Raw genomic sequence first — 25,473 nt, 5'->3', positions numbered from 1 at the left:
TTCCTCACAAAGCAAGTCTCATGCTCTGGAAGACATTAATTTTTTTGAATGTGTATTTGACTTTTTAAAACTATACAACTCATTTCATTTGAGGAAAAAAAATATAGTGAGTAAGTTCCAGAAAAATACGATGATTTTTTTGTAGTTTGCTGAAATATCTTTCTTTAATACAGGCAACCTAAATTTAGAATTATGATTATGTTAAAATCTAGAGGTAACTGTAAGATAAGGTTAAAAGAACCTTATGTTTTCATACAGTGAGTGAATAATATTTGTCAAGGTAATCTTGCAGCGTAGTACTGAAACTGATGACCTCTAGCAGGATTATTTTTTTGCTGAGGAAGGGAACTAAGCATGACTATGTTGTGTTTAGTCCTGTAGCCAAGATCAGAGAACGTGGGATGAAAAGCTACATTTTCCTGAAAATCTCATCTAGTTTTTCCCCGTAGCACTGTTAAGTCTTGACTCCTGGGGGCAGGAGTTAGAAGCTGCAGGATTGTTTCATTTGAAGGGGTTAGAGTATAAATACTAGAATATCTAATACATTTATTATAACTGGGCCTCTGACTGCTGTAGTTCCTTGACCTGTAAGGTGAACCAAGAGGCAGGAAAGGGAGGGTGAACAAACTTCCCCAAATGTGAATGTTGTGATACCGCAACTGCACCAGAGAGGCAAAGGCAGCATCTTCTGTATCAGCTGTCTGGTTTTCTTCAAACCATTCTCCACCTCACAGATCTAAAATAATTACCCCCTGCATCTCAGCTTCTCATCTATTCTAAAACTGACCTATTTTCCCAAAGATCAGGTTCAACCTGGTATCTTCACAAACTGTATGCAATTTCCGCATCCCATCTGCTCCTGATGTTTTGCAATCACCTCTTTTCCAAGATACACCTCTGACACTCTCAGCAAGAAGCTTGACTTGCTTGGGGTGAGGCAGACAACTGCATCAGAGGATGGAAATAGCTGGGAAACATAAATACTTCTTTCTGCTTATCTTCTTATGGTTCAGTCTCCATGTGTTCAGTTCTTGAGAGTCCCACATCTTTGTGTACGTGTTTACGTACATGTCTCAGTTTGTGAAGTACAAAGAGAATGAGAGAATATATGGAAACAGCTAAAGAAAATTTTTAAATGCTTTAATAGAGCAAACTGCTCAAAAAGTCCTCTAAAATGCTTTTTAGTCAAAAGAGAAATTGGAAATTTATTTTTTTAACATTTACCAATTAAAAAAATTACCACACTTTGAAATTAAGGGATTTGTTTGTTTGTTTGTTTGTTTTAACTGAACAAAGGATTTTAAAACATTTTTGATTCACACTGAAACTTTTTCCACAAAGAAAAATGGTTCACTCAAAAGTTCAATAGCTTGTCCAAAATAGAACTTTTAACATTCCTCCCAATAATGATTTTAGTAAAAGAGCTATTAAAAAGTCCAGTCAAACTATGTAGTGTTACTGTGATCGAGATCAAATTAAGCCATGCAGCTAATAGAAGCATTTTAAACTTACTATAAATGCAGACTGAACATTTCCTTCATAATCATATGTTTATATTCAAATTCAATGGACAGCAGGGAAGATCAAGGAAGGAATCAAAATGCCACTTCATCAATCCAGGTCATTATTTTGTGTCCTGACAAAATGATGCAAGAGTATTGGGGAAGAACACAATAATTACATCTTCAATGATATCAATAAATGATGTCCACTTGCACAGAGCATTTCATATAGGTCTAAAAAAGATCCAGGTGCTCAGGGATAGAGGCGGTGAGTTCTGTTTCAAATGAAAAACAACATTATACTGCTCTTGTACTATATTTGTAGCCCTTAGAAAATTTTTGCTGCCCTGTACAAACTGGAGAAATATGAAAAGCTTAGAAAAAAGCCCTAGTAATACAGTTTCTTTCACGTGGCAGGAATTCATGTAGAGGCTCAGCTACTGCCACATCAGAAATCAGATTAGAGCAAATGTATATTGTGTGTGACAGAAGAGCTTTAGGTTTTTACTTCCATGCTTTGCTAGGTTATCTGAGACAGAGCTTCCAGTTTGATTGCAAGAGGTGTAGTTGCATGTTAAGGTCACTTATGCTTATTTGGCACATCTAACAGTGAGCTCTGCTGGAGCACAGGCAGGCTTGGGGCTTTATTTATACGACGGTTGTACATAGCTGGGCCATAATTACATTAAAACCACTTAGTGGCTTCCCAGAGTGGGAGGAAGGGAGATACAGAGAAACCCACCTACCATCAGATTCCAAGATAATTTGGTAATTTGTTATCAAAAGTGTGTTTGTAGCATTAGCATTTATATGCAATTACTGGCATTATGTCCTTATGGCAGATAGTGTGTGCTCTCCTGTGTCCTTATTGATGATCTACATGATGACAAAACTAGGCAGCCACTTCACTAAACATTTAAATAATGTTGAGGTAGAAAGCACAGCTGTTTCTTCCATTTAGGGGGAAAAAAAAAAAAAAGACACAGGGCCTTTGCTATAGCCATGATAAATGACATTTCATGGTGGTTCCCAAGGAACGGAAAGTGGGGCTCCTACTGAGCAGAAGACCAGCTGCATGAAAAAAGAGTCCAAATATTAACCCCTGGACAGTGGCTGGGAAGCAGGTGGCAGAGGCTGCGGGCTGTTTTTACACTTCATTTGCTGGTGTAGGGCATTAGGGTAGTAACTAAAAGCTAATGATCCACATGCAATGTTACATTCTCCTGCATTCTTTTTTAAATAGCCACAGGCAATAAAATAATATTAATGAAGACATACATGCATTAGTGGTGATGGAAATCAATGCGGTGAGCTTTGTGATTTACTTCTGACAGCATTTGATACAGCGGCATTGTGTGAATGTATTGTACTACCCACGACTGCATCAAAGAGTTGTGATAACCTTTGATATACCTTTTTTTCCCTCTTGATGAGGACTTACTAGTAGCTAGGAAAATGGCTTTTCATTGCCTCTGGTGTAACTTGTCCTAATCCTTGAATTTTACAGTCCTTTGAAAGTCAGTGCAAGGAAAATAAGCTTCAATACGTAAAGGGTTTATGTATTACTAAAACCCATATATAAGTAATAAGGAAACATAGGGAAAAAATTCCCAAATTAACCTATTTTATTTGTTCCTTACAGGAAGAATATAGCATTAGCAAATGAAGCAATTTAAACAGGTTTTTTAAATCCTTTTTGATTCTGGTAATGCATGTACTGCTACATCTGGGTTGCTTACATCAAGAAGTCACTAGGGATATTTTATTTTGAAGTGCAGCTGGCTTTCAACTGTGTTTGCTAACAGCTGGCGATTTTTTGCATATCCTGTTGTTTTGCTTTTAAAAAATACACTCTTAGTCACAGTTCAGGTAACCTAAGAAGTTATAGGCCGTGATATATTTTTAAATTCACTTTTACTAACGAACATCAGCTATGGTTAGTGCTGCGGAAGAAATGACTTAAAACTAGGCTAGTCAAATGTTATGAAATTGCTTAAATCACTGTTATTTAACTTTGTAACATCTGGATTGATATACATGATTTCAAATCTGATCTTAATTTAGGGAAAGCTCTTCATATGGCATTTTTCTATCCTATTATTAGAAAAATAAATGGTATTTTTCATGAACACACCACTTTCCACACACAGCCTGCTCCGAGTCCAGATTTGAGTGCTCACTGTAATTCCATGCATGCTTTCATGAATATTTGACCAGTGAAGACCTACAACAGTAATTAAGATATTTATTAAATAAAAAATGGATCTTGTCTTAGACGCAGGTGCACCAAATTATGTTTTTACACAGGGGACATTACAAAGGCATCTTTATCCTGTGTCTGCTGTAAACAGTTTGCAGTGAGAGAAATCCGAGAGCAGCAGTCCCAGCACGCCCTGAAGAAATACTGCTTGGGGCCTGAGAGAGAAAACAGCGTAGGGTAAATTAGTTCTTTTGCCCTTGATGTTCTTTATGATTATGACTTCCACTCCAAAGAAATGCTAATCTGTAGGATTAGGATATTAAGGTGAGGATATTGCGATAACTATCAAGGTATTGTTAATTAAACTTCTCTCGTTGTCAGTGAGTTCTTCAAAAGTTTTATCAGCTGAATTAGCTTTTAATTGGAAAATTCTCATAGGGTTGAATTCTTAGAAACACTATGTGTGAGGAAGCCGTCTTGGTCTCTAGTTATTGGAAGGGCATTTCAGTTCCTGTCTAAAACCTACTTTTATCCATTTGGAACATCAGATTTACTGTCACTTTTCCACTGCTAGAAATATGGTTCATATGTGTCAGGAAAGTACCTTATAGAGGTATCTGGATGCAGAAAAGAAAACCAGGAAGAACATGTTCAACAGGAAAGTATCTCATGGCAAAATGTTGCTCAAGTTTGAAGATTATTTTCTTGAGCTTTTTTCATGTTCTGCTTTTATAGAACAAGTGAATCTAATAGAAAGATTCTTGCAAAATGTGATCATGTACATTTTAACCCTTCATGAATATAGTATTTCTTAATATAGAAACTGAGCATTGCTACAGAGAGTTGGGTCGCAAAACAAATTTCTAGAGCTTTTATTTCTAGGTAGTCAGTGAGACAGTCAAGAACATGAGCGCTCTATTCACTTGTAATTACAATTGCTTCAAGACTGACTTTAAAGAAATACTTTGAACTCTCATACTTTCAAGTAAATTATTTTTCATTCATTGCATCTGCTTTCTGCAGAAATGTTAATGTTGTTCTTTGTCATCATGGAAGGGAAATTTTGCTTCACTCATTACTTCTCATGTGACAACTGTAATCTGTTTGCCTTATTGCCCCTATTCTTTGATCAGACTGTATCTCCCATCCCATGTTACTTTTCACATATCAAAGTGGAGTGGTCATGAAAGACAAATTCCAACAAAGTTCAGCATCTGCAGGTATTCTGGCAGTGTGCCACTGTAGAATTAAATCAGATTTTGGTCAATTAAGGAGACAAAAGTCCCTTGCTTTTCATTCCTTTCCCCCAAAATTTGTTTTTGTAGTTCTGTTTATAAGTAGGATCATGTGACTTTTTTTCTGAATAAATCAGACAAGACAAAAAAATCTCTGTGCCCTTCCAACATGTTGCATACTACTAGTGGATTTTATGGAAGACATTCCAGTATTACCTCCTGGTGACAAATCCATTAAAAAAAAGTAGTTGGGTTTTGAGGGAGGTGTGTGTGGGGTTTTTTTTTTTTTTTTAAGTTCTGATATATTTAACAGTACAAACTGCATGTAGTTTGGGAAACTTGAATGAAAACTCTACCGTTCCCTTGAATTTCAGAAATCTCACCAGGAGGATTGCTGGAAGCAATTACTTGGTTTTCATAAAATGCCTTCCCCCTCTGCAGCCAAATCCTGCACACTGAAAACAGGCTTCATGACCAGGTAGAAACCTTACGTGAAGACCCAGCATAGGTCTTCACTATGAAGAACACACTGAATGTTATTACCTGCACTGAGCCTGCTAGAAAGCAGATCTGTTCAGGGCAGAAAGTTCAACAGTTTAAAACAGATGTAGTAAGCGTATAGGCTTTTTATAATCTCGATTTAAGTATAAACTAAAACTTGGTTTGGAAACAATTCCTCATTTCAGCTTGTGTCTATAGTCTCTTCTATGGACCCATCAAGAAAAATCAGAATAGTAACTGAAGGAAAGAACCCTAATAATCTTTTATAGATTATGCCTCACCAAAGCTTTTGTTTTGGTTTTTTTACAGTATTCAAGTACAGATAGGCTGGAGATTCTTGTCACAATAAGGATCTTTGTTACATAGAGACAGGAATGTGAATTCTTAAACCAAAAATATAAAACCAACCCACCAGTAAGCAAGTTAATTTTAAGGGAATATTCCCCTGAATTATAAAAGCTGTGCAGAAAAAAAAAATGCAGTTTCCTGAGGCATCCAACTTCATTTATACAGGCTCATTTACTATGTCAATTCAAATGCAAGAGTAACTCATTTAGCTGTGCTATTAACTCTTACTGCGTATAAGGCTGTATGATGACAGCCAGAGTCCCATGAAATTAAGCAGGACAATAGAAGGGCAATATTAGATGGTATGACCATGTACGAGCTCATCAATAGGTTTAGTCACGCTTTTTGTCATGAGAGGGTAAGCCACCCATTTCAGTATTAAATGGCTGTCACTTTTACTTTGCAAGCTTATCCTATGCCGTTCCATTGGAAAGATCTCTGAACGAAGTCACAGCATTTGGCTTATTTATTCAAAGTCAGAAGTCCTATAAAGAGAGCAGGAACATCTGAATCGAATACACTGAAATATGTTAGGCTAATGTTCTTTTGTCACAAATTATTTCTCAAGTGCTGCCTGAAAATGGCATTGTAAGCTGAGTGTGCACAAATTATACAAAAATAACATACCCTTGGAGTTGCATGCACATTAAAGCCAAGTTAATTTGTTGTATTTCATATTTCAAGAAGTAATCTTTGTGTCATAGAAACTAGAGATGGGAGTGATTTGTGAGATCATCTTATCCACCCTACTGTTAATGCAAGTCTGTTCCCTGAAGAATATTCTTAAGTGTTTCAGCTTGTCTAGTTTTACACGACTGTGATTGTGGAGCTTCAAGTCCATTGGGGGGCTGGGGTATAGCATGATTGTTAAGTGTGTTTCTCTAACACTGACCCTAAAATTTTTATTTCTGAAAGGCATTCTGCTATTTCTAGTTACACTATCTTGGAACTACCTACAGTTCTGGGAACCATTAAAATCCTAATCAGTTCTTTCCTGTCCTTCATTTTGCATAATTTTAAATACAGAGTCATCACGTTCTCCCTGTCCCTTGTGTTTTCTTGTAGCCAAGAATGACATCGTTCTCTTAATTTTTCCTTACAAACCAGTTTTTCTAGTACGAAAATAACTTTTGCTTTGCTCAGAAATCTCTCTAACCTGTTTAATAGTTTGTGAGGTCTACAAAAACAAGACTAAATTTCAAGGCCTTGTAGAGGCTTTGTTTCTTTTCATGTTCAATGTGTGTGCACTTACGGTTTGTGATTCAGGGATCCTATTATGTACCCAGTTTCTACTTGCTGTGAGCCTAAAATTCACTGATACCACTAAGACATCTAAAATGCCATCCAGCCGTCTTGAAGCCTTTATGTGCTATTATGGCTTTCTGGGTATTTCCTATCAGTTCAATGTCATACTTTTTTTTTTTAATTATTATTTTCTTTTTTGTGTGTGTGTATTCATTTAATCTTTCTATGGACTTATTCTTCAATGTGCTGAACACCAGAACCTTTGAAACCAAGCATAAGCTTAATTTTCAGGTGGGCCAAAGGGAACAGCAGTCCTCCAGCTCAAACTTTGAAGGTTGTTTATGTTTCTCTCCTCAATTATTTTAATAACCTTTTGATTTTTGTACTAGTTGTTTTATTTAACTCCAGTACTCTTTCACGCTCATTTCAGCTTGTGACTAAATGGAGTCCTAGGTTACATAAGAGTCCAAGACATGTAATAGGATTCTTCTTTCCAAGCAGGAAATTTTTCTTCAGTAGCGTTGTTTGCAGTTCTTACTTGATTTTTGGCTCATACTTGTCTCAGACCCGCTAAAAGTGGAAAATTTTGTAAACAGATTATGTGAAACAATATAAAATTTGGCAAAATCTACCTGTTGCCTTTAAAGCATTTCTGTTCAAACAGCCAGCTGAAGTTTCTCTGCAGGTAGCAGTACATGCCCTCAAATGATACACTGGTTTAATCAAATGCCTGTTTTCTGGTTGCAAGAATAGAACTTTAATCCTCTTTTCTTTAGTCTAAATTCAATTGTTTTATTTGTCATCTTGAATAAATCGCTTCTGACTGAAATCTTGAATTTTTCCTTGCCTGAGATCCTGATACTATTTGTAAGTATTTGACTAAGATATATTGTGCCTATCTGTGCCTAATGGAGCACTAACTGGACTAAATGATGAATGGCAGTTTAATCAATTCAGTTCATTTGGTAACCAGCAGAAGCATATGGAACATAAATTTTAACCTCTCTTCTATAAACACTTGAATTATTCTAAAATTTGACCAGAACTGTGCTTTCCAAAGTTTTCCTCTACTTTCAATGCCTAAGGAGAAACTTTGCTTAATATATCTATGCTTTGGGACATAGAATTAGAAAATAGTGATGTAAGTTTAATTTTCTTCTTCAAGAAATTTGGCTATTAACTCTCATTGTCCTGGAACGTGAAATTATTTCATTATTCAGTAGTGGCCAAAGCCTTCAGAGATGAGGAAAACATGGGCTGTCTGCCGATAATCTTAGTTAAGTGGTATCTATACATACTCAGCCCCAGCCTTAATGAAAATATGCAATCCATTTTCATTAAGTTGTTTTATTCTAGAACCACTTCCTCACCAATATATGCACACATATCCCTAAAATTAAATGCTGCTTTCTGAATGCATCATCACGGTGCATAAGCAATGAAAAGGTACGTAATTACTATGTTCCAAATGATTTACTTCTAAAAACAAAGTTAAATTAGTGGTTATTGCTGGGATTTTCTGATGCACAAACACAACTCTCAGTTTCAGGGAGAGGTGGTACCGTAGTTAGTTTTGCAAATTCTTGGTTCATTTTGATATATATTTTGTGTTATTGAATTGGCATTTGTTTTGGGTGAAGGGTTTTTTTGTGTAGTTACTTACACAGACATGTTTATACAGCAGACGTAGGTGTTTGCGTGCGGAAGTTGTAGAAAAATGTAATTGAACAAGTTAAAATATATAATCAAATTGTGCATCCTGTTGGTAGCCAAGGGGGATGTTTTCCCTTAAAATTATTTTTCCTGAGGGAACAAGCAACTCTTGAGCTCTCTTCATCCAGAAAAGATGCAAATGCAAGTTTGTAATTTGTTTTGCTTTTCAGATGCAGGAAGTCCACAGGCTATCTGACATTTGAGTTAGAGTCACAGAAACTTTCCTCAACTTTTGAGAATCCATTCTTCGTGCTGTAGTTAGTATGTCTCTCATATTTTTGCCCTCTGATTTCCCAGTTCTTCTGCCAGTGGCTTAACTGAGTGGGATGAGGGGGACTCATGTGAAGTACCTTTTGTGAGAGACCAGGGACAGGAGCTGTAATGAGGGGGCTGTCATGGTGGGAGAGGAGGGAGCTTGTGACTGCTCAGCCCATTGCAGCACCTCTCAGCCAGAGCTTCTGGAGGATGGGGTCAGCAGCCCCTCAGAGCTATATGCTTTGAGCTTCCTTCTCTTATGCTGGCAGAGGGGAGAAGAAAGCCCCAGCAAGCCCATCACAGAAGTCATCTGCATTTGGGCAGTAGCTTAGTTCAGTGGCTGCGAGCGGCCACGTGCCCTTTTCCTTTTTACTCTTTTTTTTCCAGATTCTCCTCCCATGCCAAGCCCTTCCAGTGTGCCTCCATGCTGTAGTCCTGTCCCTATTCAGCTTCTCCCAAGGGCGCTCTCTCACTGCCATTCCCACATCCCCAGAATTTATTTGGGAGCATGAGTATGCTGCTTGGGAAGCACTCATACAAACAGAGAGCAGCTGCTGTGTCTTTATTGGTCTCAACAGCTACCATCCATATTCCTGCTACCTCCACACTTGCCTTCAAACACCTGAGAAGTATTCATATGTATACATTGTTTTTAGTAAATGCACGTGTTTTGTCCTTCAGCCTTTATTAAAAAAAAACAACCAAATTATATAAATACTGGTGATGGATACAAAAGCATTGTTGCTGGCCATTTAATCTATAAGAAATCTTTCTAACATTGCATACTTTCTTTTTTTTTTTTTTTCCTCTGTAGGGGAGTGGGTTGTATCTTTGTAGAAATGATTCAAGGGGTCGCTGCTTTTCCAGGAATGAAAGACATTCAAGATCAACTTGAAAGGATATTTCTGGTGAGTTCTTTATTGCTGAAGTAACGTGCCTAAGACAACAATGGATTGATTGATAAATGTTCACATATTTCTTTGTGTCAAGAATTAAATTACTGATAGAGCCAAGGATCAGAAGCCTAGTCCATGAGCTAGATACGGTTTACTCGATATATTCTTGAAGACTGTGTAATAAGTTCAGATCCTAATTTTTTCAATTAATATTTTTCAAGTAATCTACAGCAAGGTTTTTATACAACTGTGGAAAAAAGCTTTCCAAATGTAAGGCAATGGAAATCCAGCCAGTTTGTCATCCTCACTTTGCAAGTGATCAAAAACGACAACTCTGGTTGGTGCTCTATTAATATTATGCTAATATTGTATTGTCAATGTCAAGTATTTTTTGTGAGATAGACATATAAAGGAATAGTAAGATAGGAAAAGAGGTGAGAAACAGAATGGGAAATCAGAAATCATGCTTATACTCAAGTTCAAAAGGAGTCCTTGACTATTGCTTCTGCAGCCTGGTTGGGCCTTTCATAAGGTGTATGGGTAGCTCACAGACACTGATGACACATCCACACTGGGAGTGAAAGAAGATGTAATTTATATCGAGCATAAACCATCATTTACACATTTTTCTCTCCAGGGTGTTTTGGTTTTTTGGTTGCTGTTTTTTGGTTGTTTTTTTTTTTAACTTGCTCTTTCTCCCATTGTGCTCTGGGTCTGGCAGTTCCCTTTCAAAAGGCTCAGGAACAACTTTTCTTGACTTCCCGATAAAGGGTTTCATTTACTCCGATGCCTGCTGGGAGCTGTGCTGTTGTGGAGTGGGTTTATTCAGGGAAGCCACTGCTCACCCAGCCACTAGCCAAAGTGGCTCCTGGTACTGTGGGGTGGCCATCAGGGAAAGTATCACAAAAGCAGCTTCTTCCCTCAACCTGGCAATCTGTTTTGCTTCTGACCACAAATTTAGAAGGGAAGCTTGAGCATACCTTGCTTTTAAAGGTTATTTTGTTAGTAGCCATTTATTTCAAATGCAGAGGATTTATTTGGGATTCTTTTTTGGCCCATGGAGAGAGAAAGTAAGTCTTTCAAAATGTGTTTATAAAATTTACATTCTCCATCTTACTCATGTACTCTTAGTACATCTTGCTTGTACTATATCTCTTTTGTTGGGACATCAGGGAATTTAGCAACTGCTTTTAGGAATGACTCAGAAAAAAATATCTCTCTAAAACAAGACCTTATTTGATTGTGATATAAAAATATCTCATTTTCTGTAAAATATTTTGTTATTCTGCCCACTTGGCTAATACCCTGAAAATTCTGTGCTGTGGAAAAATAACTGTGCTGCAACGTACACAAGGAGCAGTAGTTCTGAGCAGTTCCTGTGATGTGTCTAATTGCTTCACTTGTTTGCCAGCTTGTATATTTTAAGCTAGCAACTTCTGGGCCAGTTTTAGGGTTTTGCTTTCTTAAATTATTATGCTTCTCATTTATTGGGATGAAATTTCCTCCTTATTTATAGAACATGAAATTTTGAAAACAACAAATTCTTCTTTGGGGCTTCATCTCATATATTGTGGTAAAATTTTAGTGAGTGTTTTTGCTATGGAAATTAAGTAGACTTCTAACAGCAGAAATCAGTGCTTCCTTTAATGTGGCCTTTTTGCACTCTATCATATGAGGTCATATGAGATCATACAATATAGTGCAAAAAGTGATAGTGATAGGCATATCATAAACCTACTTTTGTATGCCTTTTGTAAACATTTTGTATATTCCCATTTTCTTTTGTCTTCCCTATCCTCGCAATTATTTGTGTGTTAAAATACCAAGATAAATACACTCCAGGATGAGTTTTGAGGCCTGCCAATTTTTTAAAATTCTGTTTTAAAACTGCAGTTGCAAATACTGAGAACAATGTTGAAATAACAAGGGATAATTTATTGATACTGTTTCTTTAATTTGATCTTTTACAAACCTTCAAATAAAAAGATAAAATTTCAGATCGGATAGTTTCATGGTCCGTTGTAAATCAGGGTTAATTTTTAAATCCCAATTAATTAGGCTTTCTAATGGAAGTGTCTAGTTACCCTTAGCTAAACAGTTTCAGTGAGTGCCTTCCTAATGTACTCTAAGCATCATTAAGAATTTAAGTTATCTATTTAAAAGTTATAAAACAAAGGATTATTCTTGTTTGGTCTTGTATTTGAACAGAAGGATTAAATTAATTCATTCTCCAGTGAATCATATAGTGTGGTAGTTAATAGCGCTGAAGTACAAAATTAATCAGGTTGTTACACCAGATAACTAATACAATTAATACACAGTGAGCGCTTACACAGCTGTGAAAGAAACAGATCAACCAATAAAAGACTTTTCCACAAAGTCTTCCCATAGTTCACATTTTCAACATCCAACAGTGATGGTTTTCTTTAACAAGGGGTAGTCTCCTGAAAATGGTGTAAGGTACAGTCCACCTTCACACTCATTCTTTTGTTCTGTAGTCCTCTTCTAAAATACACAACTTGCAACAAAAGGTATATTAATCTGTGTCGTATCTGTTGCCATTGTTATTAGTCCACGTCCATAGCACATAAGAGTCCAGGTTCCAGCTTGAGGCTTTTAGGGAATCAGTTACATTGTAGTAGGAAAGTCACAAAATGTTAAGAAGTAATAATCAGGAAAAGTGAACAAAATGTAACGTGACTAACAGTTTAAAATTCTTAAATGGCTGTTTGATTTCCTATTGTATAATTTCCCATTATTATGTAAATGAAATTAAAATATGTTGTATGTATGCTGTTTCAGCGATTATCAAGTGGAAGTCAAAGGGAGATTCTCTAAATGCTTTTGCATATCTCTGCCATTGGCATTCTTCACATATCTACATAGCAAGAGTAGATGCAACCCAGCACACCATGTTTCTTCCTCGTTAGGATTTATGTTTATTTATGTTTAATAATGGCTTAATTAAGTGATTGTATATAATAGATTAAGAACAGAGATTGAGCTTTCAGCTTTAAGAACTCTTCTCTTTAAGCTTGTGTTTCCTGACTTTTATTGTTTTAAACATTTGTGGGTTTTTAAATGGTAATATACACGGATTCTCTATTTCTGTTACAGCAGCTGTTTATAATAAGCATTCTCAGGTTCCATTACTGTGATAGGACTCAATAAAATAGCAAGGGTTTATAAACCAGAATCTGTTCCCAGAATTGGACCAGCACTTAGAGATGTTGATGAATGAGCAAGCTGCAAGTTGTTGTTGTCACATTTTGGATCTGATAATATGAATTCTTTTTCCCACCTATACTTAAAAGTGTGAATAATCTCTTTTAAAAAAACTGTACTTACCAAATAAAATGGAAATCACACATGTAAGTAGGTTGCTTTTTCAAAGAGGTTTAACAGTGAATAAAATGTCTTACTGCAGAGGTGATTTGGTTTAATCAGTATACTATTACACCTTTACTCCTACTTTTTCCCAACATATTAGAACTGAGGTTACTTTCTGGATAGCACTGCATCATAGAAAATAAGGGAGAAAAGTGTAATTACAGCCTGTAAGAGCTAACAAGTCTTTCACCTCGAAGTATCAAACTAGTGATGTGTCATCATCATTTCCAGCACAACTGAGAAGATCCAGCAAACTGTTTTGCCATTCTCTGAGACAAGCAGCTTGAGGTTTTGTTACAAGGTGCTAGGTCCAATGGACCAATAATCTGACAGAGTAATCTCAGCATTTCTATTTAGTCTTGTAACATGTCACAAGACAGGATGAAGCTTCAATCAAGTACATGTTGAACAGTAAAACCATGGGAATAGGAAAAATATGTGAGGCAATCTGTTGAATCAAAATAAAACCTCACAAAATTGGGAAATATCATTTGGCTTCTGATATGGAGTAGCTAAGATCTTTATCAGTAGTTTATTCCTGTTGATCATTTGTTAGCATACATTTCTCTAGATGCAAACTTTGAGGTTTTCTGTATCAAGGAGAGCCTGCCACTGTAAATAAGCTTTAATTACGTCTAGAAGTAAAAGCTGCACCAAATGCCTTCAAGCTAGCCCTGTACCAGGGAGAATCGACAGCTCCTTGGATCTGGTGATGATCAGCATGAATTAGTTGAGTGTTAAAGCTGATTACACTGAGAAGCCTGCAGTATGCCTGTGCATGCCTTACCCTGAGCCACAATGGAGGTACCAACTTGGTCACAGCTCTGATTTTGATATAAGGATGTGCTTTTATACTTGCTGTTCTTAACAGATGCAAACCAGATGAGAGTTGAATTTCTTCTGCTAGCTTAATTTTTCTTCTGGAGAGAATTTTTTTAAGTGGGAAGGTATTTCTGTCTTTTCCACTTTACATGAAGTTTCTGAGAGCCACTATAGATCAAAATGAATTTTCCTCCCAGGCTCCGAAGCCTTCCCGATAAGGGAATAATCTGTGCGTTGGCTGAACTTTAGTCTTGGTGCCAACTACACTGAAAATTACATTTCACTGCAAGAATAATGTACAAAGAGTTCTCCTGATACTTTGTAGACCTCTGCACAGGCAGGACAATGGCATTTAAATGCTGGTTTATCTGTAAAGGGGCATTCACTCTGCAAACACGGTTGTGGGATGCATGCGTGCACCGCAGGAGCCTCACACTGCAGGTAACATGGCACAGCAGGAGTGGGAGTTTGCAGCCAGAAGCTTCTGTCTTTCCTGACATGCATATCGCAAAAAGCTGAGGACTCCTCTCTGGTATTCGATGCTATTGCTCTGTTGGGTGCTATAATGCACAGTATTAAAAAGTAATTAAAAGAGAACAGTATCCATTTGTTGAGCCCAGCAGACTGGTATGCCAAAGGGCAGCGCCAGAAACACTAGCTTTCTGCATGGAGCTGTACAGCAAAGACTCGCAAGAGTTTGCGATTTCAGATAGCTATGAAAAATTGCATTTTCCTTTTAAATGGGAATGGAAGTGTTACTTCTGTTATTGAAGATTCAAAGGGCTAGCAATATTTTTTTGTTTTTATATATATATTCATATATGTATCTGACTACATGCCTGAAGTGTCTTGTATCATGTAACACAGGCTAGTAGTGTTTCCTCTGCGACTCTAATGTTAACAGGCATTTGTGAAGCTGTGGAGCTTTTTCCTTGTGGTTCTGTATCTGAAGGTTTGCTTCATATCACTGATGTCCTCTAAAGCCTGAAATAATACATTTTAACAGGCCTCACTTTCATTTAAGCTTATGACGGACCCGAAGGAACCGTGCTTTCTGGTACGTTGTGTTAATAACATCTTTTGGGAAGCTAGCAATGCTAAACCCAAGGGAGAAGTACTTTTAACTATTGGGTTTTGAAGTTCACCTGTGTAATGAGGTGTTTAGTCAAATTTATTGGTCTTTTATTCCTATTTTATTATTCAATACCTGTTTTTCTGTCACTTGGTAAATACTTTGGCTCTGAAATACAGCTTGTTCACCTCTGATGGAACAGATGTATTTGTGAGGCTGGACCTGAGCTGAAATTTTATTTTGTGTAGGCATGGTATCTGCGGTGCCTTATATGTTGCAGATGATGAATCTGGTTGGAGAAAAAGTCTTCGTCTTTGCAAAATAGATAGTTCTTGCTTAGAGGGGGAAAGTTTTCTATAAACAGCTTGTGTTTTCCTCCCATCTCTCTCCATTTTCCTCCCACCAACGACTTCATGAGGAAAACAAGGGGGTTTTTGAAACTCTAATTAAGTAGAAGCCTGACTGCTGAGTTCTATCTTCTATAACACAGCATGTAAGTATAATGAGAGAAGTGCAATGTATTATCCTGCTAATGAATTTACCTCTGCTTTGCTTTATTATATTTCACTTCTCTTCAGCACCACTGAAATTAATTAAATAAATAGCAGGCTTCTCTACCTGTGAGTCTTCTCTTTGAAGTTGTTAGCACCTGTTCAGTATTTTACTGCAGTTGCCTGCGGGTTTTGCACTGATACCACTTTTACAAGGTTCCTTTCTGGGCTTTATGTCTAATGCCAAACTTCAAATGAAAGTAATTCTAAACTAGGCAAGTATGAGGTGAATTAACCTTTAAAATGATCTTTAAAAAACAAAGTAAATCTTCTGTGTATTCATGCTTTGTAAAGTATTTTGGATTTTTGAAGAGTTTGTTTTAAGGAGTTTCAGTTCAATTTTAGCTCTCTGACTGCACTATATTGTCTTCTGTATCACTGCATGTGTAGTCTTTTTCCTTTATAACAGGGCACAAGGTTTTGGATGCCAATTTGTGTTTACCTCTTGTAAAGAACTCCTGTCCTCGCCATGTCTGAGTAGCCATAGTCTGTGTTGTTCTTTGCCTTATATCATTAAACCCATATGGTATTGGGCGAACAAGCTAGGATTTAAATCGCCTAGGATTTAAAAATAGCAATCTTGTAAAAATGTAGGAAATTTTCTTGAGGAATATTGCTTATGTGTGTCAGGAACAGAGGCTTTAAAAATATTGAAGTTGTATCTTGCACTCCATTAACATTTATTTTAGAAAAGGGGACACGTAACCTCCTATTCATCCAAGTCATAAAAATACCCAGCAGTATATGATGGACACTTGCCAGGGGAACTACCAGCTGGTCACAGGAGGGAAGAGGAGGAGGGGAAAAAAGAAATGAATGTGTAACCCCATCCTTGACTTTCAGGGGCTGGCTGGATGTTAGGCCAGCCAGTCACACAACCTGATGCACATAGGTGTCATCTTCTGCTTGCGAGAAGATGTTTCTGTCCAGCCAGCTAATTCTGAACAAAACCCTGAGTGTGGCTGGGATTGCAAGAGCTTGGCTTATTATCAGCTTGGTAGTGCAAAACGTGAAGTGTAATTGGCTATCAGAAAAAAAAACAGTTTAAGACATGGTTCAGTGGAAAACAATGGCTTTGTGGTTTTCTTTGGAATCGGAATGTATCTTTAGTATCTGCCATATTTCAGTTGCTGAATGAGAAATGGGCTATAATTATAAAGAAGCATTGTTTCTTTTCCAGGCTCGCCTCTGGCCTTTGAGAGGGTGGTTACAGGCAATACACTGAAAAAAACGTGCTGAGACTCAGCTGGTATATATCAGTGCAGCTCTGCCTACTTACACTGGTACATCTTTGCAGGCACCTTCCTTGTTGGCCCCATACACCATAGAAATAGATTTTTTTTTTTTTTTCCCCTGTGTAAAATCTCTCTCTGTACAGATTGTGTCCACATGTGTTATGGAGCTGTAATTGCAAGCATTTTTGCATGCAGGTGACACTGAACAGAAATGCAGTTGCAAGCAATTTGTGCATATTACAAATGGAGCTGAAGCCCATTCTGAGCAAAAGCATTGGTCTGTTATCCAAAAACTTATGCTGCAAGATAATATTGTGCCATTTAAAAGCACAGGCCCATTCATAAACCTGCTCTGATATATGCTGGCCTTATTTACTAGGAAAGATAATAAATGTTCAGACATCAGATAGTCATATTGCTTTCTCTTTCCATTTTGTAAATAAAGGAAATGTTTAATACACTTGAATCTTCTCTTTTCCCTTTCCTCTTTTACTTGTGTCTGAATTGCACATCACATGCCAAAAGTGGGTTTTCTGAAGAGCATCTTGATTGCCAAAATTGTTGTTTATAATCTGTAGCTCAAGTTCAAACATCCTTAAAGTTGAAAATGTCTAAAAATCAATGAGAGGCAGTTTTAGGTGATGATTTTAGAGACAGGATACCAGAATCTAAGATTGATATGCCTTACCTGTCTGCACATGTTTCTTAAAAGACTTTAAGAATAATAGCTGATTTCTTCTGCCCTCCTAAGAACTGGTAAAAGTATTTAGCTTTTTCTATCATGGTATCTGGGGGAAACATCCCCTTCAGCCCATGCACATGCCTGATGTACCATTTGCAATAGGCCTAATTTGAATGAAGGTAGACTTTAATACCCGTTTTAGTGTTTCCTGAATCAGTGCCCTAGACTAGGTATTAATTTAGCAAGATGCTGAGCACTTGCCATAAGATTGAGTGTCTTCAACTATCACTGCCATTTACACAAGCTGCTGATCCTCAGTATCTTTCTATAAGCTAAATGTAAATTTTCAAGATTTCAAGAGGTTTCAAGTTTTCAAGGGCTAACATAAATCCACATTGATTAGGACAGCTGCTTTTCTAGTTCATTAAATGGCTGTGGTTAAATAATTTAGGCATTTAATTTGACATATGTTGAAAATTTTGTATAATCTCATCTGAGTTTTAAATATGCGTATAAAAATGCTGTCACGCAATTTCTGTGTGTCCACTATTTGTGTGTTGCCATTACTTATGTGACTTGCACAGAGAAAAGAAAATCAGAAGGAACCCACCTCTCCTGAATTTTTTCGTTCTAATTGTGGTTTTTTTATTATTACTGTCTTTTTATTATAAGAGAAAAGTAACCAACAGGAAAAAAGCTGCATTAGTTTGAAACTGCCTTGAAAAGTACTGGACAAAATCAGTATTAATAAGCAGGAGAAGGAAAGAAAAAAGGCTACAGAAATGAAATAGATTCTATTTCATAAGATGTCCAAAAAAAGAGTTCTTATGCGGGAATTGAGAATAGGAGAATTACCTGACTAAGATCTTAATGCGGTAGGTATTCTCAACGGTTTTAGTGTGAGATAAATAGAGCAAGTTTTGAAGTGTACAATATTATGTTTCATTGTTGTTGCTTTGGTTCTTCCTTCCCCAGTCTTCTGAGTGCTCCATTTAAAATAACTTGGAGGCCATAGCAAAACTGATTCTTTAGCTGTCAGTTACAGGAAGAAAAATGCCCTGTGTTCACTATTTGTCTTTAGAGTGTGTGTGTAAATCACTGTGTAGCAGTATTTCTGGCAATTGAGGTCTGTTTCAGAGTACATCGGAGAGAGCTAATGATATGTTTTGTGAGAACATAATGAGAATTCTTCATGGTGCTTTTTTGGGGCACAACATGATCTAAATGGCCGTGGTGTAAACTCTCAAACCTGTCAGTGATGGAGCAGAACAGCATAAGGTAAATTCTTAACAGAGAGTGTAGTATGGTGCAATAGGTATGTTCTCACACAAATACGATTGCTCTGATGATGATTACATCCAAAAGAGAATCAAAAGAAATTTTTAGGCATCTACTTATCGCGCTGAAAGTTTACGGTTGGATTTCTGTATCTTTTGATGGGTGAGAAATCAGTTGACCTTGTAAACTTTCAATTTGATTAAACTTTGCTGTGTCATAAAGAGGGATTTATGTTTCTAGAATAACTCTTGCTCAATTCCTTTTAAAGTTATTTAAAAATACTCTGCCGTTACTTCCCTTCTTCAAACAGGAATTATTTGCGTTGTAACTCATTTTCATCTTAGAACATATTATATTTGTGTTTTTTTCCCCTGTGTATTCTGAATGTAATTGTTTTACAATAGCTGGTAATTGCACTTTTCTCATAAGAGAAAGAAAAGTTGCATAAATTTTGTATCGCTGAACTGACCCTTCAGTAAAATCAGAGGGAATGCAGCTAGGGATTTTCTCAATCCATTAGTTATCCTTCTTATCTCATCTTGGTGTGCATCCGTACAACACGTTGCCCTAATTACTTAAAAAGAGGCCTTAATAATTTGGATGTTGGAGATCCCGGGCATTTTGGTATAGTCTGCTTTGGTCTGACCACTGAGATATTTGGTTAATAACACTGCTGTGCTGCTGGACCGGCTCGTTAGAGTGTGCTAGTATTGCTCCTTTCTTTTGGAAAGGGAGGAGTAGAGATGAGGTCCTGCTGACCTCACTGCATCATATCACTTTATCAACTGCTCAGCAGTTCAAAGCAGGGTAATAACTGTAGCCAGGGCAAATCCTCTTTTGTTTGTTTTATGGAGCTTTTAATGAAATCCCTGCAGTACCCTATTCCATAAAAAAAATAATTTATCAGACCAGTGAATGTACCTGAAAACTAAGGATAATGAAACACTTGTTTCTTACTAGAGCCATCTCTTCTTTGGGCTTCATTTACTTTCAGTAAAATGTATTTTCAGTGCAGCTTCCTACCACTTTTGCTTTATATTATCTTATTCTTGTTAATGCTTTCATGGTTTTGTTGCTTTTGCAGCCTTTTAACTAGCTTAATGATAACATCATGCTGCTCATCTGCATTCCTCACGTAGTCCAAGAGATCAGCTGTGCCTATACTGTTGAGAGGTTGATTTTTCTCTCTGATAACTTGCGTAGTTAGTTACCCTTGTTTCATTGATGTAACATCTCCCTTTCTACTAATTCAGTGAGATCTTTAAAATTTACCTCCAAAATGTTATGATTTGCCTTGTAATAGCAGAGTTGCTCATGTTAAAGAATTAATGTAGTCATTTTACTTTTCTTGTACCTGATCCTACATCATTTTTCAGCCTTTGTGTCATCAGTATTTCAGGCCATGCATTTCTGTGGACCTTAATGTATTGGGAGTGGGGGATAAGAAACTAACTCCAGTCTTTCTCTTGCTCTCCATCATTATTGACCACTAGTGATACTGAAACTCTTTGTCATGTGTCTGCACAAATTTTTTTTTTCTGTATTTGCATATCCTATTTATTTATTTATCCATTTCCCCCTCTGGTTTGTTTTTGTTTTGTTTTTCTGAAAAAGAGTGGACCATGATAAGCAGGTGTTAAGCAGCTCCAATCTTTCGAGGATTTGCCTTCATTCATTCACACTTCATCATTAATTGTATCAGTGCAAGCCCTCTCGATTCCTTTTGGAGCCATAGGCAGTATGTTCTCCAAATCCTGCCCAGTCCTCGCAGCTCCCTTCTCCAGTGAGTAGAGTAACAGCTCCAGCAGCTCCAGGGAAGTACTTCCCTTTTGCCCAAAGGTGAGGCTGCAAAGAGCAAGGACTGCCACTGCAGCTGCCCTGCACGTGGCTTAGAGCAAGTTTAAATGGAGATGGGAGACACCCTAATCCCTCCTGCCTGGTGTTTCTGAGAGCTCAGAAGTCACGGGCAAAGTTACAGAGTGCACTAATGTCAAAGCAAACAAATGGGTTCACTGAAGTTGAGCGACACCTGCTTTCATGTTCATTTAAATAAGCAAAGTGAAAAGTCTTAGGCCACCTGCCAGCTGATTGTTAAAGCCACAGCACTAAATGAGCAATAAATGGTTAAATCGCAGAGTTTCCAATTTTCAGAAAATTTGAGTGTCTCAAAATTTGGCACTCTTTCAAAACTCACTTCTGATCTCTATATTTTGGCATGTACCTCATGGTGTCAGGAAAATGAACCCATCCCTCTTACTGGACTTGCAAGGAAATGGGTAAAGAAGGTGTCAGGAAAATGGGTAGATGCTCTAGCAAAGAATTCACTGGAAACTTCCAAAGTGCTCTGGAGTGAGGTGTGCTAGCTCACTACGCTGCAGTGGAAGATATGGCTTCTCTTCAGCCACAGCTTGCCCACTGATGTTACTGTCTTCTGGATGAGAATGAGTATCTCCCTGGGATTCTGCTCTGACCCCACTTAAAATGTCTCAGCTGCTTTTATAGCCAGTGTTTCTCCATCAGAAGTAGGCTGACATTTCCCCCATTTTTAGGAAAAAAAATATTTCTATACTACTTAGAGACTTCCATTTTTCATTCTGCTTGCTGTGATTCAGAAGGATAGTCAGAAGTATAAAACTCTCACTTTTTTAGCAGCAAAATACTGTTTGGAATGAATACACCAAGCATCATGCTGTGGTTTGTTGTAGGAGGCACACTGCTTGAAATGTTTTTTTAGTGATAAGGTTAGACATTTTTAAAAGTTATTTGATTTGGGAATTCTGATAAGGTTCAGTGTAGGAATCAGCAGGATATTTAGACTTCCAGGAAGAGTGCTCTTATATCCATCACATATACCCAACACAATTGGAGCTCATTATTAATGCCCTCACTGTTTCAGAAATATTGCTAACACCTGGGCCCACACATTCTTCAAATGGCAGCATGACTGGCTGCCTTCATTTACTGCACATTGAACAAAAGGTTGCTTAAAAAACTCGACAAAATACTCACTGCTTCACTGGGCTCCATGTGGCTGCATGAATCTTCAAAATTGAGATTATTACAAGATCAAGACCTTAGTTGGCAAAATAAGGAGTTGGCAAACTTCTGGATGATCTGATCGGATTCTAGTATCACACTGTTCTGTGATGCTGAGCACCAGGATTAATATATAGGTCTTGGTGTATGTTATCTCCCCAGGATTTTTAGGTGAGAAAAAGAATTTTCATTTTATTGCGTGTGTCGTGTCCCCCCTACCCCCCCGCCATGAGCCCAGCAGCTCAGTTAGCCCAGCTATGATATTCTATCTGCCTTAGTACAACAGCTTTCCTCTCCACTGCAAATGTGTTTCTGTCATGTAAGCGGCACATGTCATGAGCTTCTGTTGTGCCGTGTGTATGCTGTTCCTTGTGTGTAAGGAATGGCGAGTCCTGGTGCGGTGTCGTAACGAGGCACACTTGCTCCTCCGATGTGTTGTGACTGGGCGCCGGGCCAGAGACAAAGGGTTTCCAGTATCCGAGAAGTACAGGGTGCTTCATTGCTTCGGAGTGGGGTTTTGCTCTGGGAAAACATGGATTGGTTTCTATGAAAACCATTGGGTCAGGTCCTGGTGCGGTGATGATCCTTATTGGGAATGGATGTGATCCCAAATGTGTTGGTTTGTTCGAATAGTTGCAGTTAAATGATGGTATAGTGAAGAATAATCATATTATTTTAAATAAAACTGTTTTCCTTGCTATTTTTGTGATCATTCGTAGGAAGATGCATAAATTTGATCTGTTAATTATTTAAATAAGCTCTCCAGCTGAATGGCAGCTTTAGCCCTTCAGTATCCCGATGCAATGGTGTAGCTTTGCCCGTGCCAATGAGATTGGACACTGCGACAGTCGGTAGGAATTCGTGTGTGTTAACTGAGCTAGTTTTATGGTCTTCAAAAAGACCATAAAGCCAGCTTTATGATCCAAAAGCAGCATTGCTTTTCTGATAAGCCAGCGTTTCCAAAAAAACCCTGTGTAGTGCATACCTGGAATTCAAATGAGCCAGCTGCTGAGCCAGCACAGCAGGGCTTGTGGAATTAAATTTCAAAAAAGCCTCTCACAGGCTTTTGGCTTTTTTTTTCCCCCTCCCTTTTTTGGTTTAAAGAAAAGAAATCGGTTAAAAACTTGAAATAAATCTTTGAGGAGCGTATTAGGAGAGGACTGTCTGTTTAGGTGTGTTATTCCAACGGCTTTACAACACAGACAGATAGGAAATCTGAAATGCAGAGTATATACCTTTCTGTACAGAGTAAAACAGAGCAGATTTTAAAGGATATGTAAACAAGCATGACTTGTGAGCCAGGGGGTCCTTCTGACAGAAAATGGCTGTCTTCCTTCTCTTTCGCAGTGAAGAAAACTGTTCTGTTTGTTCCCAAATGGTAAGGAAGAGGCCTTCCTGCACAGAAATCAGCAGCAGCTGCTTCTCGCATGTATTAACACCAAGATCTTCCTTGGTGAAATCATTCCCTCTCTGTAACCTTATTTGAGAGCTCACAAGCTCTGGCAATGCCAGAGGAGCAAACTTGCCTCCTTGGAGGAAGGGAAGAGAAATCTGTTGAGGTCAGCTGTACTCTTCTGCATGCATGAGTTTTCTTCCCAGTCTTCCTGATCCACAGCTCTAAGGTCTACAAAAGCTTTCAAATTCTCATCTCTTCTCTTCTTACTAAGGATCAGTTTCATCCTGTTGTTCATCCTGAGGTGTTTTATAGTTTCTGCAGCTGATATCAGATATAGCTGTTATTATATTCTGCAAAGCAGGTATCAGAGACGCTACATCTAGTTTAATGTCAAAATTTTTTTTATTCTGATGGTGGGATTGTTTGCTGATGGAAGGAGACTCCTCAGCACAGGTGGCTGGGAAAGGACAGGTCCTCAGTTCTGCTGCTTCAGCCGCTTCAGCATGGAGGAGCCCTCTTTTCGCTTTGGAGCTAAACAGTGTCTCCTTTACCATGTGCTAAGCTTTTTAATTAACTTGTAATTTGGCTAAATTGCTGCATGGTTGCACTGGCTTGAGGGAAAGTGCAGTCTCTGTCAGGAGTTTGCCTTTTTTCCTTTTGCTGCTAATTTCAGATCCTCTCTACAGCGTAGGCCCCTCTGTTTTCAAAACAAGTTTGCCAAATCCTGTTTTCTTCGTGTTTTTAGCATTTGTCTCATTCACAGAAATGTTTTAGTAAGAATCACTAAATAAAAAAACAGTTTATTCCACCATGTGAAACCTTTATGGAAGTTGTAAGTTACTAAAATAGGACGTTACGATGAGATGTGCTGATTACTTGTAGGAAGAGGATGCTACAGCCCAATACAAGTTGCTTCACACATGCTTTTTTCTCATTGTGAAATTTAGATTAAATGACTCTGGTTTTGCTCTCTCTCCAATTTAGATTGGATTATGACCAGAATTAGTTTCTAAAAGTCATCTCATTGACAGAATTGTTTCTGTTATTCAAAGAAGTGTAGTATGTATTTAGTAGGTCCTTTTCGGAATAAACAAAACTCTCCCCTGACTAAGCAGTTAAGGACACTGGCATATCAAACCTCAGTAGTGCTTTGTTGCAAGGCTGGGGATTTCATTTAATCCTGTCTTGATGGTCTGCAGTGCTGGGTCTGTGGTGATGCCTGCTCTGTTCCTTCTCCTCCTCCTCCCAGCTGTCGTGCCCAGGTCGTGCAGAGAGAGTAGGTAGAGCCTGGCTCTGCAAAGGTGGACAAGCGTGTTTATGAAGTCTCCAGTCCCCGTCATCTTCTTCATGTTAGCGCAGTTGCAGTGGTGTCTCTGGCAGGGTCCCTCAAAAGGTAGTTGTGGTTACGATGGGTATGAAGAGAACGATAAGTTTGTTTACTTGTGCCGCAAACAGTGTGGAAACAGTGTTGGGATAAATTTAACTTCTCGATGGAGTCAGCTACTCAAATAACATTTATATACACAAAGTAAGGTTGGAAAAATCACATGCTAAAAGGTTTCCTGGTGAGACTTCTTTGTATTTTGCCTCTGTGGGGAAAGGATATTAAGAACAGTTGGGTCCTTCACTGTTTCAAGTACCTCATTTTTCATCCTTGACAGAGCTAAAGCACAAATATTAGTTGAACGTGATTTTTTTTATTTAATGTGTGTTGTTAAAATTTTGTGGGAATGTTGATAGTAATTTCATGTTTTCCTTCCCTCATCCACACTGGCACATTACCTAAATGTTTTTGAAGCAAGCTTTATCATAAACCACCCCTTATGCTCAAAGCAAGTGGTTTTATTACCCACATACAATGTAACGACGATATTCCACTTGATGGCTGAGTCAACCTTTTGCTATAGGTGAACCTTGTTCTGTTCGTACTGCTTCTTTTTTCACCTTTGAGAAAAAGCCTCAGTTACTTCTGGTTTTTCACAAAACAGCATCACTTTACGTACAGCAGAAACAAGCTTATGGGGTTCGTGAGGAGGTGCCTTCTTTTTTTGTTGCTGTTGTGTCCTGTACTCGTTGTCTGTGTAGCTGGTACTTCTTAGAGCTCTTGAAAGAATTT

General features: G+C 37.9%; 1 protein-coding gene across 1 annotated transcript in view; it reads left to right on the top strand.

The window, feature by feature from the left end:
* The window catches only part of CDK14 (cyclin-dependent kinase 14), a 321,566-nt gene that overhangs the window by 184,260 nt on the left and 111,833 nt on the right, over positions 1–25,473 (top strand). Inside the window, exon 11 of the mRNA XM_009330527.1 lies at positions 9,814–9,907. Coding sequence (XP_009328802.1) covers positions 9,814–9,907 — 94 coding nt within the window. The remainder of the gene's footprint in view (positions 1–9,813; positions 9,908–25,473) is intronic.

Source organism: Pygoscelis adeliae, unplaced genomic scaffold (genome assembly GCF_000699105.1).
Source record: "Pygoscelis adeliae isolate BGI_AS28 unplaced genomic scaffold, ASM69910v1 Scaffold27, whole genome shotgun sequence".
NCBI lineage: Eukaryota > Metazoa > Chordata > Aves > Sphenisciformes > Spheniscidae > Pygoscelis > Pygoscelis adeliae.
The sequence above is the reverse complement of the archived record's forward strand: the minus strand, read 5'-3'. Positions and strand labels throughout refer to the sequence as shown.